The sequence below is a fragment of the Heloderma suspectum genome, chromosome 6 (genome assembly GCF_057233095.1).
Source record: "Heloderma suspectum isolate Gila_16-S chromosome 6, 16-S_ref, whole genome shotgun sequence".
Taxonomy (NCBI): domain Eukaryota; kingdom Metazoa; phylum Chordata; class Lepidosauria; order Squamata; family Helodermatidae; genus Heloderma; species Heloderma suspectum.
The window spans coordinates 60,231,613-60,249,979 of NC_139463.1; the positions used below are offsets into that span (position 1 = coordinate 60,231,613).

The window sequence follows — 18,367 nt, forward strand, 5'->3', positions numbered from 1 at the left end:
ATACTTCTGTTAATGCAGCCCAAAATAGCATTTGCCCTTTTTGCAACCACATTACATTGTTGGCTCATATTCAGTTTGTGATCTACCACTGTTCCAAGATCCTTCTCGCTTGTAGTATTATTGAGCCAAGTATCCCCCATTTTGTAACTGTGCATTTGGTTTCTTTTTCCTAGGTGCAGAACTTGGCATTTCTCCCTATTAAATGTCATCCTGGTGTTTTCTGCCCAGTGCTCCAGCCTATCAAGATCCATTTGAATTTTGAATCTGCCTTCCAGGGTATTAGCTATTCCACCTGATTTTGTGTCATCTGCAAATTTGATCAGCATTCCCTGCACCTCCTCATCCAAGTCATTAATAAAAATGTTGAAGAGCACCAGGCCCAGGACTGAACCCCACGGTACCCCACTCATTACCTCTCCCCAGTTTGAGAAGATCCCATTGAGAAGCACTCTTTGAGTCCGACTCTGTGGCCAGCTGTGGATCCCTCTCATGGATAAATCCTCATCAAACATGAATTGAAACAAATTTCTCATATAACCCTACAAGATGGAGATTGGGAGGAGATAGCAGACTTATTTGCATGAATTAAAACAGGGGAAGGCAGTTACAGGAGGTCTGGGGGCCATTGTCATGCTCAGAACAGCCCCCCCATCTGCTCTGGGAGGGGAAACAACTCACATTAAAAGAAAATTGCAGGGCTGTCATCGAAACGTGATGTCAAATGGCTGTGTGGTCCTCAGCAGTGACAAAAGTGCTAAAGTTAGCTTGCTATCAAGCTATGTTTGTCGATTTTAGCACTCTATGGACTCTACAGGGTTTCATTTTGTTTCTTAAAAAATCCTGGGGTGGCATTGGTGGATGTGTGTGGCAGGGTCTGCATGTTGCAAACCCTGATTTTAAAAAGAAAGCATAAAATAAAATGACTAATTTATTATGGCATAAGCTTTTCTGGACTGTAGATCACTTCAGTCCATGGAAGCTTATGAGGGAGCAAATTTAATAACAAGGTCCCATGAGATGCTTCGCTGTTTTTCCTGCAACAGACTAACACCACTGACAGCCCTCTGGATGAGGCCTTACTTGCTGTCAGGTGGAACCCAAGACTGCTGGGCAGAGGACCGTAATGGCTGATCCAGCTCTCCCAGTCAAAGTCTGTTCCTCCATTTCTTTGGGTGGGGACATGGCTGCCCCACTGACTCGAAGACGGGGATGTGTCCTGCAGGATGCCTCCATCATCACTCAGCCTCCCAGGGAAATCCAGGGGTGGCGAAGTGCTTGCAAGGGTAGTCCAGCAACTGAAGACAAACTAGGATACGTAGGAGGGGCCTCAGCCACCCAACAAGCAACCTGGGAAGAAGAACGCTGTGGTTTTATTGTTAAGATGGCTGATCATCTCCTGGCCTCAACTGCGTTTTCCACTCACGTGAACTAAGGGAGAAAGAAACAACAGGGAAGGCAACAATCACACACATCAGAATTCCCAGTAAAATAAGAAGTCTAACTTATGGAGTCGTATTCTCTATTTGAGTACAGCCTTGAGTCTTAGAGCTGAGTTTATTGTAGAGAGGATGCTCTGAGACAGTGAGAGAACATCTGGCTTCCCATTAGATTGTATATAGGAAAGCTCTAGAAGCACTGAGGGGGTCTTTTTTATGGGGGATCTCAATTCAGTAAAAACCAACCCCTTAGAAGAGACGGAAGGCTGGTGTGTCCGATAATGTGAGAGCCTCCATTTCTGATGTCAGTGGTCTCTCCAGCAAATAATGAAATTACCTAGTGCCTGGTCATTCCCTGGACCCAAGTTTTAAATGACTGTAACTTCCATCTCAAAAGCCCAAGGTGTATGAAACCAGTCAGTCTATTCAAGAAAAGGGATTAAAGTGTTGTTCACATTTTGGGGGACAAAGAAGAGAGATACGATCATAAGAACATAAGAAGAACCATGTTGGATCAGACCAAGGGTTCATCTAGTCCAGCATTCTGTTCACATAGTGGCCATCCAGCTGTCGACCAGGAACCCACAAACAGGACACGAGTGCAACAGCACCCTCCCGCCCATGTTCCCAGCCACTGGTGTACATAGGCTCACTGCCTCTGGTTCTGGTGGTAGCACATAGCCCTCAAGACTGGTAGCCATTGCTAGCCTTCCCTCCAGGAAGTTCTCTAACCTTCTTTTAAAGCCATCCAACTTGACGGCTATTGCTACATCCTGCGCTAGCAAATTCCATAGCTGAACTATGTGCTGTGTGAAGAAGTCCTTCCTTCTATCTACCCTGAATCTCCCACCAGTCAGCTTCACAGGATGACCCCGGGTTCTAGTATTTCGGGAGAGGGAGAAAAATATCTCACTATCCACATCCTCCACACCATGCGCCATTGTGTACACCTCCATCATGTCTCCCCTTACTCCCCCTTTTTCCAAGCTAAATGATCCCAGCTACTGGAACCTTCTCTCACAGAGGCGAAGGTCCAGCCATTGGACCATTTTAGTTCCCCTTTTCTGCACTTTTTCCAGCTCTACCGTATCTTTTTTAGGTGTGGTGACCAGAACAGTATTCCAAGTATGGTTTGGCTACAGGTAGATAAAACCATTCAGGTTGCCTGGCAGGGTGACAACTGACCAGATGCTCGAGGGGACACTGTGCACCTATATCAGTAGTAGGGGTTTGCATACATTTCTTCACCTGCCCCTCATTGCTCCACCATCCACTTGTTAGATGACGTGGTTTCACCCGCTGGCAGGATAGGGTGTGCTCTCCAGATGGACAGCTCCTGGCACTATCAGTCCAAGGGCCTTGTGCAGCTACTTGGTTCTTTCCTGCAGAATGGGATTTTGTGGAGGGAAAAACAAGACAGATGCAGCGCTGGGAAACACAAGAGGGTTACAAGTTGCAGATGGCGATGTTTGAAAACCTTCTCAAACCCTGTGAATGAGGCCTGGCAATTGCGTACTGAAAGGCTTCTTGGGCGGCAGTTTGAAGACCTGGATTCAATAGAATTTGGTTCTCTTCATGGTCCTATCACATTATAGAGATAAGTCCTGTTGCTGACCTGTTCATTTGAAAATATAAGATGGAGCTGTATTTTCAAATCTCCTCAAACCATTTTGATAAAGAGCAGTCTGGCTGGTTCAGATAGCAGGTGGTCTGATGCCCAGGGAAACCAACAATGGTAAAGGGGGACAATCCTGTCTTCCCATCGGTTCTTTGTTCATTAAAATACCTGGTGCTGAATATGCAGCTTTAACAAATTGGGATGCAGTTCCCATAACATGAAATAAACCAACAACGAAACAAGAAAACATTCCACTCAGTCAAATGCCTTAATTGTCTTTTAACAATTTGTCTATTAACAAAACATTCTAGCAAGTGGTTAATCCACGTAACAAATTGGGCTGCAGCATTTTTTTTTTGTGCAGGCCCCCCAACTCTGAACAGTGAGAAATTTCAGGGGTTCCAGTATGTAGGCATGGTTCATTTTCCATAGAAGGAGACCTCTGTGATTGACATTTTAATTCTGCCTAAATACTAGGGATGTATGAAAATCACTTACCTTCTGGGAATTATGCTGATGGTGGGGGGGGAGGCGCACCATCCCTCCCCCCAGAATCCTGGACAGGGGGGGAGGCGCTCCGTTCCTCCTCCCCCAGAATCCTGGCTGGCCGGCTGTGCTTCTCAGCGATTCTGCGGAGCCGCCGGCCGGCTCCGCCAGCAGCCGAACATCTGGCTGCTGGCTAGCAGGGACGCAAATGGAGGCGGCCATAGCCACCGCCGTTTGCGTCCCTGCAGTCAGCCATGATACGCTACGTAAATGTTTACGTATCCTATCATGGCTGATTTAAAAACAACAACAACAACAACAACAACGCGCGTATGCAAATGGCAGCGGCCATGGCCGCCGCCATTTGCGTTCCTTATTTTGGCACGTCTTAGTCTATGTAAACATTTACGTAGACTAAGATGGCGGAAATAAGGGGAACGCAAATAGCGTAGCATCTACGCTATCTGCATTACCCTTATTTTCACCGTCTTAGTCTACATAAAGGTTTACGTACACTAAGACATGCCAAAATAAGGAAAGCAAATGGCGGCGCCCATGGCTGCCGCCATTTGCATATGCGCATTTATTTTTTTTTAAAGTCAGCCGTGATAGGCTACGTAAACATTTACGTAGCCTATCACAGTGTTTTTTTCAAACCCAGCCATGATAGGCTACGTAAATCTTTACGTAGCCTATCACGTGTTTTTTTTTTAAACTGGAAATGGCAGCGGCGGCAGCTGGTCAGAAGACTGGCTGCCGCTGCCACCGCCGCTGAACCACTTCTGGAGCTGCCACCGGAGCCACCGCCGCCAGGAAGATCCGCCCAAGGTAAGTCTCGTCCCGGGGGGGGGCGGGAGGGCCATTCCATCACTGATTTCGGGGGCCCGAATGCTCTGGCATTTGGCCTCACCAAGATCCATGGTGGTACTTTCGTACATCTCTACTAAATACAAGGTGAGCATAAGGTGATGAACCACAACATTAGCACTCCAACAGGGCCCTGTTCCCCTTCTAATGTCCAGGGGAACCCCTGAGTCCAACAGGATTTACTGCAGAGAGCAAAGTCAACCCTCTAGGGATGGCAAAGAATTTCTCCCCGAATCTTCAGGGGGCCATGCGCCAACGCATTCGGCCCCCCGAAATCAGCGGTGAAATTCTCCGCCACCCTCCCACCACCACCCCGGGATGGGACTTACCTTTGGAGAATGTCCCTTCCAGCAGCGGGTCCCGGTGGCGGTTCGTCGGCCTTTCGTCGGGGGCGGGAGCGGCAGCCGGTCTTCCGACCAGCTGCTGCCGCCGCCATTACAAAGTGTAAAAAAAAAAAACCACCCCGTGATAGGCTACGTAACGATTAACGTAGCCTATCACGGCTAGATTTCCAAAGTCAGCCATGATAGGCTACGTAAATCGTTACGTAGCCTATCACGGGTGACTTTGGAAAAAAAAAAAGCGCGTACGCAAATGGCGGCGCCCTATAGGTGCCACCATTTGTGTTCCTTATTTGGTGCCAGTAGTCTACGTAAATCTTTACGTAGACTACCGGGACCAAATAAGGAACGCAAATGGCAGTTAATCGTTACGTTAACATTAGTTAATCGTTACGTAGCCTATCACGGGGTTTTTTTTGTTTGTTTGTTTTACACTTTGTTTCACGGCCGGGGAGACGGGGTGCTTCTCCCCGGCCTGAATTTCGGCCGGGCGAGGCAGGAAGCCTCCCCCCCGGCCTGAATTTCGGCCGGCCGAGGTGGGACGGCTCCCCCCCCTCGCCTGAACTTCGGGGGGAGAAGTGAAGCACCTCTCCCCCACCGCAAAGCACCCCTGTGAAGGTAAGTGACTTTCATACATCCCTACAACCCTCTACCTCCTTTTCGGAACCACTTATGGCACAGACTGTCCAAGACACACAGGAGCTTCGCTGGTTTCTATTCTCACACCAAAGGCAATCAGGATATTCCACAGGGAGGGGGAAAGAGAACAGTCACCCTCCTCCAGAAGAGTCCAATGAGGGGAAAGAAAAGATGAGTTGCATCACCTCTGCCCACCAACCATGTACTGACCCATCCCATCTCCCATTGAAACACACCAACAGAAAGCTGCGATCTATCATCTCTCTCTTGTTGTGTCATTAAAAGGGGGTGCCTCCAGACATCTCCTCTGCCTACCTAAATCTTAGAACCAAGACATACACAGTTGGGAGGGATTTTGAACCTCTTTGCACTCAAAGGTACCCCCTAAGGTCATTTAGACCAACCCCAACCCTATAAGTAATTTTAAAGCCTTCCAGAACTTTAAGCTAACAAAGAAAACACCATTCCTCCCAGTCAGTATAAAAATATACAGTAATAAGAAGTGAAATAGAAGGTTTTATTTTAAAATAAATCAAATTGGAATCACAATAAATCCTGTAAGAATGAATAGCCAGCTGAATTGTGATTGATTGATGGGCAAATGAATGAGCAGAGATTTATTTTAACAATGTATTGTAATCACAGGCTCCTCTCCTTATTAGGTGATCTTTACAATTGAGACTGGGCCTCCGGAGAATAATGTAACGTTTGGGAAGGAAAATGCAACTGAAGAGACCAGCCCCGGAGGCCAAGATGGAGAAGATATCCACAGTCACCATGGACTTCCCCTGGTGCTCAGGTAGGTGGGCACAGAGGAGACCCACACGCTGCAAAACATGAGCATGCTGAAGGTGATAAACTTGGCTTCATTGAAGCTGTCGGGCAGTTTCCTTGCTAGGAAAGCCACCATGAAGCTAACAAGAGACAGGAAACCCATGTAACCCAAGACAGTGTAATACATGGTGACGGAGCCTTTGTTGCATTCCACTACCAGCTCTCCAGGCAGGGAATGGAAGTTGACGTTTAGGAATGGTGGAGAGGTCATCAGCCAGAAAGTGCAGATCACAGCTTGGATGAGGGGGCAGGCCAGGACAATGGAGTTTGTCAGTTGTCTCCCCAAGAGTTTTCTGGCCATGTTTCCTGGCTTGCTGGCCATGAAGGCCAGAACTACCGTGACAGTTTTTGCCAAAATGGAAGAAATCGCAACAGAGAAGATGATGCTGAAAACACTTTGTCGCAGAAGACAGGTGAGCTTTGTGGGTTGGCCAATGAACAGGAAGGAGCAGGGGAAGCAGAGCAGGAGGGAGATGAGGAGGACATAAGTGAGGTCACGGTTGTTGGCTTTGATGACTGGTGTGTTACGATGTTTAATGAAGGTTGCCAGTACTAGAGACGTGATCAAGGAGAGGAAAAGAGCTAGAGAAGCTAAGATTTGCCCCAATGTCTCTTGAAAGGAAAGGAAGTGTATCTTCTTGGAGATACACTGATCTTGGTTCTTGTTTGGGTGTTGATCTTCTGGGCATGGGGCACAGTGAGCTGCATCTGGAATGAGCAACAACGATTGAAATATCGCAATCACGACACGATGTTCATTATGTGAATCCTTGTTCAGCCCTCAAAGACAGGGATGGAAATAGCCATTCTCTACCTTACTGTACACCTTTCATAATTTTCTGTTTAAGCTGTGGCCATCAGAATACCAGGAACAGAAAAGGTACAAAATGCTACTTTTTCTCCCCAAACGATCCTACCCGCCACCCCCACCCCTCCCCCGGTGCTGTGGCATATGCCGTGGTTTAGTGGTTCTTTAAAGATATGTTACCAGTATGAAAGCAATGCTGTGTTACCTGATGAACCACACATACAGAGAACCCTCTCAAAACCATCTTAGAGCAAGCTTTATCCATCACTCTCAAGATGGGTGATACCAGATTCTATTTATAAATACAATATTCCAAGGGGAAATGGCACACGTCCCCTTGTCTAGGATCTACCCTTGTCCCCACTTCACTCTTACCTAGGGGTGTTTGAAACATACTCACCAGTCCACTGGGGGTGTCTGCGGGGGTGGGGGGAGGCTATCCATCCCTCCTCCCAGAATCCTCCCTGGCCGGTTCCGCTCTGCGGCGAGTCTGCAGAGCCGCCAACTGGGCCTGTCCGCAGCTGGACTTGATTCTGCTGCAGGGCTGCGGAAGCAAATCGCGTCTGGTGTAGCTGACGCCATTTGCGTCCCTGCACTTTTCAGATTCTAAAGAATCCGGCCACACTGGAGTCCATGGTGGATTTCTCCGCCATCCCTACTCTTACTCGAGTATGGTCTGCACTTTTATATGGCTCTCAAAGTCGGAGGTACCTGTGGAGTTAGAAATCGTCCCTTCTGGACAACGGTCACATCTGTAGAAGCAAACCGGCTTCCCCTCTGGAACTCTTCTCCGGTGCCCTGGAAGGCACCGCTCCACATACCTAGGGATGTACGAAAGTCACTTACCTTTTCGCAGCTTGGCTTCGCGGTGCGGGGGAGGCGCTTCGGTTCTCCCCCCAAAGTTCAGGTGAGGGGGGGGAGGCTTCCCGCCTTGCCCGGCCGAAATTCAGGCTGGGGGGAGGCTTCCCGCCTCGCCCGGCCAAAATTCAGGCCGGGGAGAAGCGCCCCATCTCCCCGGCCGCGAAACAAAAAGTAAAAAAAAAAAAAAAGACCCCGTGATAGGCTACGTGACGATTTACGTAGCCTATCACGGCTAGATTTCCAAAGTCAGCCATGATAGGCTACATAAATCGTCACGTAGCCTATCACGGGTGACTTTGGGGAAAGAAAAAAAAGCACGTACGCAAATGGCGTCTCCCATGGGGACCGCCATTTGCGGTCCTTATTTTGGCACGTCTAGTCTACGTAAAGATTTACGTAGACTACGGTGAAAATAAGGGCACGCCATTTGTGTTGCCCTTATTTTCGCCGTAGTCTACGTAAATCTTTACGTAGACTAGACGTGCCAAAATAAGGAAAACAAATGGCGGTCCCCATGGGAGCCACCATTTGCATTTGCGCTTTTTTTTTTTCCAAAGTCACCCGTGATAGGCTACGTGACGATTTACGTAGCCTATCACGGCTGACTTTGGAAATCTAGCCGTGATAGGCTACGTAAATTGTTATGTAGCCTATGCATGGGTGTGTTGTTGTTGTTTTACTTTAATTTTTTTTTTTGCAATGGCGGCGGTGGCAGCCAGTCGGGAGACTGGCCGCCGCCCCCGCCCACGACGAACCGCCGCCAAACTGCCGCCGGGACCCGCCGCCGAGAGGGACATTCGCCAAAGGTAAGTCCCGTCCCGGAGGGGCAGGGGGGCGGAGAATTTCACCGCCGATTTTGGGGGGCCGAATGCGTTGGCGCTCGGCCCCCCAAAGTTTCTGGGAGAAATTCTCTGCCATCCCTACATACCTCGTGACGGGCACCATCTGAAAGGGGAAAGGCAAACAGCAGAGGATTTCCACTTGGCAACAACTGCACTGAAAGTAGCTACTCAACAGAGTCTCCCATTGTATGACGGGGGGGATTACAAGGTGATGGGAAATACGTGGTACCGCTGCCTCTTATTAGAAAGGCAGTTTAGCAGAGAGAGGCAAAGCAGAGTGCAGGTTTGCCAGTGCCACAGTCACATGAAGGCTAAAGAACATATAGCAGCAATACTCTTCTTTTAGTTAAGAAATAAGACAGCTTTGCTCACACATCATCTTGCATATAACGCAAGCAAAGCTTGCAGTTTCAAAACAAGAGTTTGTTCCCTCAGTTTCTCTGTGTTCAAGCAGGAGAGAGAGCAAGACAGGTGCTCTCCCAGCATTAGGGATGTCAGAGAATTCCGCCACGGATCTCAGGGAGGATGTATGTCAGCGCATTTGGCCCCCCGAAATCGGTGGCAGAATGGTCTGCCACCCCCCCGCCACCCCGGGACAAGACTTACCTGGGGCGGATGTTCCTGGCAGCGGTGGCGGCTCCAGCAGCAGCTCCGGCGGCAGTGAGGCAGCGGCGGCCGGTCTTCCGACCGGCTGCTGCTGCCGCCATTTCCAGTAAAAAAAAAAAAGTGATAGGCGACGTAAAGATTTACATAGGCTATCACGGCTAAGTTTTTAAAAAACCATGATAGGCTACGTAAATGTTTACGTAGCCTATCACGGCTGACTTTAAAACAAAAACAAAAACGCGCGTATGCAAATGGCGGCGGCCCATGGGCGCCGCCATTTGTGTTCCTTATTTTGGCACGTCTAGTCTACGTAAACATTTACGTAGACTACGGGGAAAATAAGGGAACGTTATTTGCGTTGCCCTTATTTTCGCCGTAGTCTATGTAAATCTTTACGTAGACTAGACGTGTCAAAATAAGGAACGCAAATGGCGGTCCCCATGGGAGCCGCCATTTCCATATGCGCGTCTTCTTCTTTTTTTCAAAGTCACCCGTGATAGGCTACGTGATGATTTACATAGCCTATCACGGCTGACTTTGGAAATCTAGCCGTGATAGGCTACATAAATTGTTACGTAGCCTATCACGGGGGTGTGTGTGTGTTTTACTTTTTTTTCGCTGCCGGGTAGACGGGGCGCTCCTACCCGGCCTGAATTTTGCCGGCGAGGGAAAGGGCGCCTCCCCCCCCGGCCTAAATTTCGGCTGGGCGAGGTGGGGCACCTCCCCCCTTTCTCTTGAACTTCAAGGGGAGAACCGAAGCGCCTCCCCCACACCGAGAAGTAAGCTTCGAGAACGGGTAAGGGACTTTCGTCCATCCCTAAAAATGATAGAATGATCTCAGTACAAATCCAAGGCAAAGCAATCAACATTACAGTAATTCAAGTCTATGCCTCAGCCACTGAGGCCGAAGAAGCTGAGGTTGATCGGTTCTATGAACACCTACAACACCTTCTAGAACTAACACCAAAAAAAGATGTCCTTTTCAAAATAGGGGATTGGAATGCTAAAGTAGGAAGTCAAGAAATCACCGGGATAACAGGCAAGCATGGCCTTGGTGTACAAAATGAAGCAGGACAAAGGCTAATACAGTTTTGCCAGGTGAACATGCTGATCATAGCAAACACTCTTTTCCAACAGCACAAGAGGCGACTCTACACATGGACATCACCAGATGGTCAATATTGAAATCAGATTGATTATGTCCTTTGCAGCCAAAGATGGAGAAGCTCCATACAGTCAGTAAAAACAAGACCTGGAGCTGACTGTGGCTCAGATCATGAGCTGCTTCTTGCAAAACTTCGGCTTAAATTGAAGAATGTAGGGAAAACCACTAAAGCATTCAGGTATGACCTAAATCATATCCCTTATGAATATACAGTGGAAGTGATGAATAGATTTAAGGGATATGACATGATAGACAGAGTGCCTGAGGAACTATGGACAGAGGTCCGTAACATTGTTCAGGAGGCAGCAACTCAATCCATCCCAAAGAAAAAGAAAGGCAAGAAAGCAAAGTGGCTGTCTGATCAGGCTTTAAAAGTAGGTCACGAAAGAAGGGAAGCGAAAAGCAAGGGAGAAAGGGGAAAATCTATCCAACTGAATGCAGAGTTCCAGAGAACAGCAAGTAGAGACAAGAAGGCCTTCTTAAATGAACAGTGCAAAGAAACCGAGGAAAACAACAGAATGGGAAAGACTAGAGATCTCTTCAAGAAAATTGGAGATCTCAAGGGAACGTTTTGTGCAAAGATGGGCATGATAAAGGACAAAGAAGGCAGGGACCTAACAGAGGCAGATGAGATTAAGAAGAGGTGGAAAGAATACACACAAGAACAATACAGGAATAGGGGTGGATGAAAGTCACTTACCTGTCCTCGAAGCTTGTTTGCGGCGGGGGGGAGGTGCTTCGCTGCTCCCCCCACAAAGTTCAGGCCGGGGGGGGGGAGGCTTCCCGCCTCGCCCGGCCGAAATTCAGGCCAGGGAGGAGGCACCTCGTCTCGCCCGGCCGCGAACTCCAAAGTTAAAAAAAAAAAAAACACCCCCGTGATAGGCTACGTGATGATTAACGTAGCCTATCACAGCTAGATCTGCAAAGTCAGCCGTGATAGGCTACGTTAATTGTCACATAGCCTATCACGGGTGACTTTAAAAAAAAAAAGCGCGTACACAAATGGCGGCTCCCATAGGGAGCCGCCATTCGCGTTCCTTATTTGGTCGCTGTAGTCTACGTAAATCTTTACGTAGACTACAGCGAAAATAAGGGCAACGCAAATAGCGTTGCCCTTATTTTCGCCATAGTCTACGTAAATCTTTACGTAGACTACAGCAACCAAATAAGGAAAGGGAATGGCGGCTCCCTATGGGGGCCGCCATTATCCGTACGCACTTTTTTTTTTTTAAGTCACCCGTGATAGGCTACGTGACGATTTACGTAGCCTATCACGGCTGACTTTGCAGATCTAGCCATGATACGCTACGTTAATCGTCACGTAGCCTATCACGGGGGCGTTTTTTTTCTTATATTGGAATGGAGGGGGCGGCAGGTGGTCAAAAGACCGGCTGCTGCTCCCTCCCCGGACGAACACCCGCCGAACCACCGGCCGGACCCGCCACCGGGAGGGACATTCGGCAAAGGTAAGTCCCGTCCCGGGGGGGGTGTGTGCGGAGAATTTCTCCCTGAAACTTGTTCGGGGGGCCAAACACATTGGCGCTCGGCCCCCCGAAGTTTCGGGGAGAAATTCTCTGCCATCCCTATTAACAGGAAAGATCTTAATGTCCCTGATAGACATGAGACTGCGGTCACTGAACTTGAGCTGGACATCCAAGAGAGTGAAGTCAAGTGGGCCTTAGGAAGCATTAGTAAAAACAAAGCTAGTGGAGATGACAGTATTCCAGCTGAGCTATTGAAAATCCTAAAAGATGATGCTGTTCAAGTGCTGCACTTAATATGCCAACACATTTGGAACACTCAACAGTGGCCATAAGACTGGAAAAGGTCAGTTTACATTCCAGTTCCAAAGAAGTGCAATGCCAAAGAGTGTTCAAACTACCATACAATTGCTCTCATTTCACATGCCAGCAAGGTTATGCTCAAAATCCTACAAGCTAGGCTTCAGCAGTATGCGAACCGAGAACTATTGGAAGTACAAGTTGGGTTTTGAAGAAGCAGAGGAACTAGAGATCAAATTGCCAACATTCGCTGGATCATGGAGAAAGCAAGAGAATTCCAGAAAAGTGTCTATTTCTGCTTCATTGACTATGCTAAAGCCTTTGATTGTGTGGATCACAACAAACTGTGGCAAATTCTTAAAGAGATGGAGTAACAGACCACCTTACCTGTCTCCTGAGAAACTTGTACGAGGGTCAAGAAGCAACAGTAAGAGCCGAACATGGATCAACCGCTTGGTTCAAAATTGGGAAAGGAGTGCGACAAGGCTGCATATTGTCACCCCGCTTATTTAACTTATATGCAGAGTACATCATGAGAAATGCCGGTTTGAATGAATCACAGGTCAGAAATAAGATTGCTGGGAGAATTATCAACAACCTCAGATACGCAGAGGATACCACTCTTATGGCAGAAAGCGAAGAGGATCTAAAGAGCCTCTTGTTGAGGGTGAAAGAGGAGAGTGCAAAAGCTGGTCTGAAACTCAACATTAGAAAAACTAAGGTCATGGCATCTGGCCCCATCACTTCCTGGCCTATAGAAGGGGAAGAAATGGAAGCAGTGACAGATTTTATTTTCTTGGGCTCCAAGATCACTGCAGGCGGTGACTGTAGCCATGAAATTAAAAGTCGTTTGCTCCTTGGGAGGAAAGCTATGGCAAACCTAGACAGCATAGTAAGAAGCAGAGACATCACCTTGCCGACAAAGATTTGTATAATCACAGCTATGGTTTTCCCAGTAGCAACGTATGGTAGGGATGTACGAACATTCCGCCAAGGATCTCAGGCAGGCTGAATGTCAGCACATTCAGCCCTCCGAAATCTGTGGCAGAACGTCCCCCCACCCCCCACCACCCCCGGGACAAGACTTACCTTGGGTGGATCTTCCTGGCAGCATAGGCTCATGCGGCAGCTCCGGCGGCGGGGCGGCGGGGCGGCGGCTGCGGCTGCGGCAGCTGGTCTTCCGACCGGCTGCTGCCGCCGCCTTTTCTAGGTTAAAAAAACAAAAAAACAAAAAAAAGTGATATGCTACGTAAAGATTTACGTAGCCTATCACGGCTAGATTTTTAAGAAAACACCGTGATAGGCTACGTAAATCTTTACGTTACCTATCACAGCTGACTTAAAAAAAATTTTAAAAAGCGCTCACGCAAATGGTGGTGGCCATGGCTGCCACCATTTGCGTTCTTTATTTTGGCACGTCTTAGTCTACATAAACATTCACGTAGACTAAGACGGCGAAAATAAAGGGAACTACGGATGTACAAAAGTCACTTACCTTTTAACAAAATTGATTCACAGTGGGGGGGAGGCACTCCGTCCCTCCCCCCAAAATTCTGGCCAGGGGGGGAGGTGCTCCGACTCTCCCCCCCTGAATCCTGGCCGGCCGGGACTGCAAATGGCGGCGGCCGTAGCCGCTGCCGTTTGCGTCCCTGCAGTCAGCCATGATAGGCTATGTAAATGTTTACGTAGCCTATCACGGCTGATTTAAAAGAAAAAAAATGCACATACGCAAATAGCGGCGCCCATGGATGCCACCATTTGCGTTCCTTATTTTGACACGTCTTAGTCTACGTAAACATTTAGACTCTACGCTATTTGTGTTCCCCTTATTTTCGCCGTCTTAGTCTACGTAAATGTTTATGGGCACCGCCATTTGCGTACGTGCATATTTTTCTTTTTCTTTTAAACATTTATGTAGCCCATCACGGTATTTTTTAAAAATGTAGCTGTGATAGGCTACGTAAATCTTTACGTAGACTATCAATTTTTTTGTTTTTGTTTTTTTTTAATGGAAATGGCGGTGGCGGCATTTCCAAGGTAAGTCCCAACCCGCGGGGGGCGGCGGGGCAGACCATTTCACCACTGATTTCGGGGCGCCAAATGCGCTGGCATTCGGCCTCCCCGAGATTCGTGGCAAAATTGTCTGACATCCCTAGGGGGAACGCAAATAGCGTAGATGCTATGCTTTTTGCGTTCCCCTTATTTTCACCATCTTAGTCTACGTAAATGTTTATGTAGACTAAGACATGCCAAAATAAAGAACGCAAATGGCAGCAGCCATGGCCTCCGCCATTTGCGTACACACTTTTTTGTTTTTGTTTTTAAATCAGCTGTCATAGGCTATGTAAACATTTACGTAGCCTATCACGGCTGACCGCAGGGACGCAAACGGCGGCGGCTACGGCCACCACCATTTGCATCCCTGTTAGCCAGCGGCCGGATGTCTGGCTGCTGGCAGAGCCGGCCGCCAGCTCCGCAGAATCGCTCCGGAGCACAACCGGCCAGCCAGGATTCTGGGGGGGAGGAACGGAGCGCCTCCCCCCCCGGCCAGGATTCCAGGGGGAGGGATGGAACGCCTCCCCCCCACCATCAACATAATCCGTGGAAAGGTAAGTCACTTTCGTACATCCCTAACGTATGGCTGTGAGAGGTTGACTATAAGGAATGCTGAGCGCCAAAGAATCGATACTTTCGAACTGTGGTGCTGGAGAAGACTCTTATGAGTCCCCTGGACTGCAAGGAGGTCCAATCAGTCAATCCTAAAGGAAATCAACCCTGAGTGCTCATTGGAAGGACAGATACTGAAGCTGAAGCTCAAATATTTTGGCCACCTAATGCTCAGAGTAGGGATGGACAAAGGTCCCTTACCTGGTCCCGCAGCTTGCTTTGCGGTGGGGGGGAGGCGCTTCAGTTCTCCCCCCGAGGTTCCGGCCGGGGAGGAGGTGCCCTGCCTCGCCCGGCCGAAATTAAGGCTGGGGGGGAGGCGCCCCGCCTCGCCCGGCCGAAATTCAGGCCGGGGAGAAGCGCCCCGTCTCCCCAGCTGCGAAATACAAAGGTAAAGTTAAAAAAACACACACACACACACGTGATAGGCTACGTAACGATTTACGTAGCCTATCACTGCTAGATTTTCAGTCAGCCGTGATAGGCTATATAAATCGTTGCGTAGCCTATCACTGCTGACTTTGGGGGGAAAAAAAAGCGCATACGCAAATGGCGGCGCCCATGGGTGCCGCCATTTGTGTTCCTTGTTTAGGCATGGGTAGTCTACGTAAATATTTACGTAGACTACGGCGAAAATAAGGGCAATGCTATTTGTGTTGCCCTTATTTTCTCTGTAGTCTACGTAAATATTTACAATCACAACGTAATGGTAAATATTACATTGTGATTGCTTACATATTTCCTCCGTAGGGGGGAATCCCCCGGTAGCTTCCACCATACTCTCGCCATTGTGGATTGCCTTGGCCAGAACTTTCCCACTATTTTCGTAATTATTTACGTATTTTTTTTCGTTGCTGCCCAAAATATGTTTCCCGCCTTCTGTGTGCTCCCCCACTGTCTTGTTTTCTCGGACAGGGACAGGGACTGTGATTTTATTAATTTCTGTGTATTTGTGCTTGATGATCCTCGCATTTACTGGTCTTGTTAACCTAACCGCCTCACAATAAAAAAAAGGGGCTGCAGCTCCTCTTCCGCAAAATCTGTTGTCAACTTCCTGCTAACTTCCTGAATGTCGTCTGCATTTGCGCTTTCGTCTGCGTGGGGATTTGTGGGTGGAGTTCTGTTGTGTGGTGGTGCGTTAGTGGTGGTGCTTAGTGGATTTCCTGTTGTTTGTTCATTGTTGTGGTTTTGTCTGGTCTGTGTGTGTGTGTGTGTGTGTAGTTGTGCATTGTGGTGTTTTGTCCAGTTTGGTCTGTGTGTGTGTAGTTATGTGGTGGTTGTGCGTGGCTTTCTTGGTGTGTGTGTGTTTTTGTGCAGTAGTGGTGTGGCTGCTCTAAAATGGCTGCACCAGTGCGTGGCTTGAGATGGGACCATGAGGAGACCAAGGCCCTCCTCATCAACATAAATAGCAGCGAGGCGGTGGCAGTGCTGTTTGTCAGCTCCTCCTGCCACAATGAACTTTATTGGGCCCAGATAAAGAGGAGGATGGAGCAAGCGGGCCACCATCGCACAGTTGGGCAATTGAGGTCAAAATGGAAGGCACTCAAGCAGTCCTTCATCAGAGAGGGGATTGCTGCTGCAGAGAGGAGGGCACTGCTGTCCAACCCCCCTGCCTACTACTGGCGCATCCACAGAGTGTGGGTCAAAGCAGGCCAGCCCCCATTTTCGCAGAGGCATATGCCTGGTAAGTTATTAGTTATCCCATCCCATCATCAAGCTCAACTAAATATGAAGACAAGGATGTGTACCGAAAATGAAGCGATCTCTTTGTGGTCTCATGCGGAAACAAATAAATCCTGACATTTAGCCTGCAATCCTATGCTTGCTGAACTTGGACAGAAAAAGGTCCCAGCATCTTCCGGCCACTTTGGCTGGTTGAAGAAGGGATGCTGGGAACTGCCTTGCTTTTTCCTGTACAACCACATGCATAGGATTATGCGGGCCTGGCTACTACAACTCATATTACACACTGACACGCTGTCCATTTCCAGGGAAATGCTGCTGCTGCCGGTCTCTGCAGTGCACACAGGGGGACTGGCACCAGCCCAGCAGCCAGCAACAGGGCCAGCCTCTCGGTGTCATCTTCCTTCTTCATGTAGTGATTGCTGAATTTTTGCACCCCACCCACCCCACCTTTCTACCAAGACATTGGCACTCAAGTCAACTCATGAGCAAGTGTTCATCGGAGAGCTTGGAGATCTGGGTATAGTCCACTCAGCCATGGAAGCTCGCTGGGTGACTTTGGCCCAGTCAGAAAACCCCAGCCTACTTCAGTGTTGTTGTTGTGAGTGTTAAATGGAGAGGAAGAGGATAATGTGAGACGCTTTGGGTTCCTTGAGCTAGGAAAAAGGTGGCATTTATGCAATGCATCAATAGAATAAATAAATATCATGACATTGCAAATGTAGAAATGGGGTGACTAGAAGTGCAATCCTGTGCATGTTTACAGAAGTCCAACAGTCCCCATCACACCAAAACTGTCAGTACTGTATAATCTGCCTCCCTAATTATCCCCTCATCATTAGACCTTGTGGTGGGAGGACAGAATCAGTGGTCCTTATGGTAGTGGGGATGGTGATAGACAGATCAATCAGTGACTGTGGTTTTGTTCACTCACCACACATATAAATGCATTCATTCAGTTCCTGTGACATCCCACAGCTGCGCATCATGCCTTGCTGGCGGAGGAGGCACTGAGGGCCGAGGAGAGGGAGAGGACAGAGGAGGAGGAGGAAGAGGAAGAGGAGGAAGAGGAAGAGGAAGAGGAGGAGGAGGAAGAGCCAGCAGCAAGAGGAGCAGCATCTGTGGAGGAAGGCCACCCTTTTTCCACAGGTGAAGTCCATCCTCTTGTGCTCCTGATGCGTCTGATAAGAGATGTCCAGATGCTCAGGAGGACCTGTAAGTAGTACTACAGAATGGCACCTGACCTGAGCTAACAACTCTGTCTGCAAGATGCATATTACCATTGTGCTTTATTCTTCTCTTTCTACACACAGGTGACGACCTTCGAAGAAGGGTGGAGGCCATCGAGCGGGAACGGCATCCTCCTACTACGAACTGAGGCCTGCAGCCAGCCAGTGCCCAGCCCAACGTTGCAATTGTTTCTGTGTTTTGTTTTGATCTGTTCTGATTGTCTATAAAGTTCTTTCTAAAAATAAGGTAACAATTCCTTGGTTCAAGTCCACAGATATAATTTTTTAAATCTAGATCATTGTACACAATGATCTCTGTGTTTGCTTACTGTTAACCACAACAAGAATGCCTTCCCAGAATCCCAGCCAAACAAGCACAGCTGCTGTAAACTTCCCTCATAGGGAGATGGTCAGTCAGCATCCCTGATGTTATGAATGAAATGAATGCATTCAAGACGAGGCTGGACAGCCATCTGCCAGGGATGCTCTGACTTGGATACCTGCATT

The 18,367-nt window shown here is 48.4% G+C and overlaps 1 protein-coding gene across 1 annotated transcript; it reads left to right on the forward strand.

The window, feature by feature from the left end:
* The first annotated feature begins 6,140 nt into the window (after positions 1–6,140).
* LOC146340971 (uncharacterized) lies at positions 6,141–18,098 on the forward strand. The gene is made up of 3 exons (XM_084807295.1): positions 6,141–6,186; positions 17,610–17,846; positions 17,945–18,098. Exons 1-3 carry the CDS (start codon positions 6,141–6,143, stop codon positions 18,007–18,009), a joined length of 348 nt encoding a protein of 115 aa, XP_084663421.1. The 3' UTR covers positions 18,010–18,098.
* The last annotated feature ends 269 nt before the right edge of the window (positions 18,099–18,367 follow it).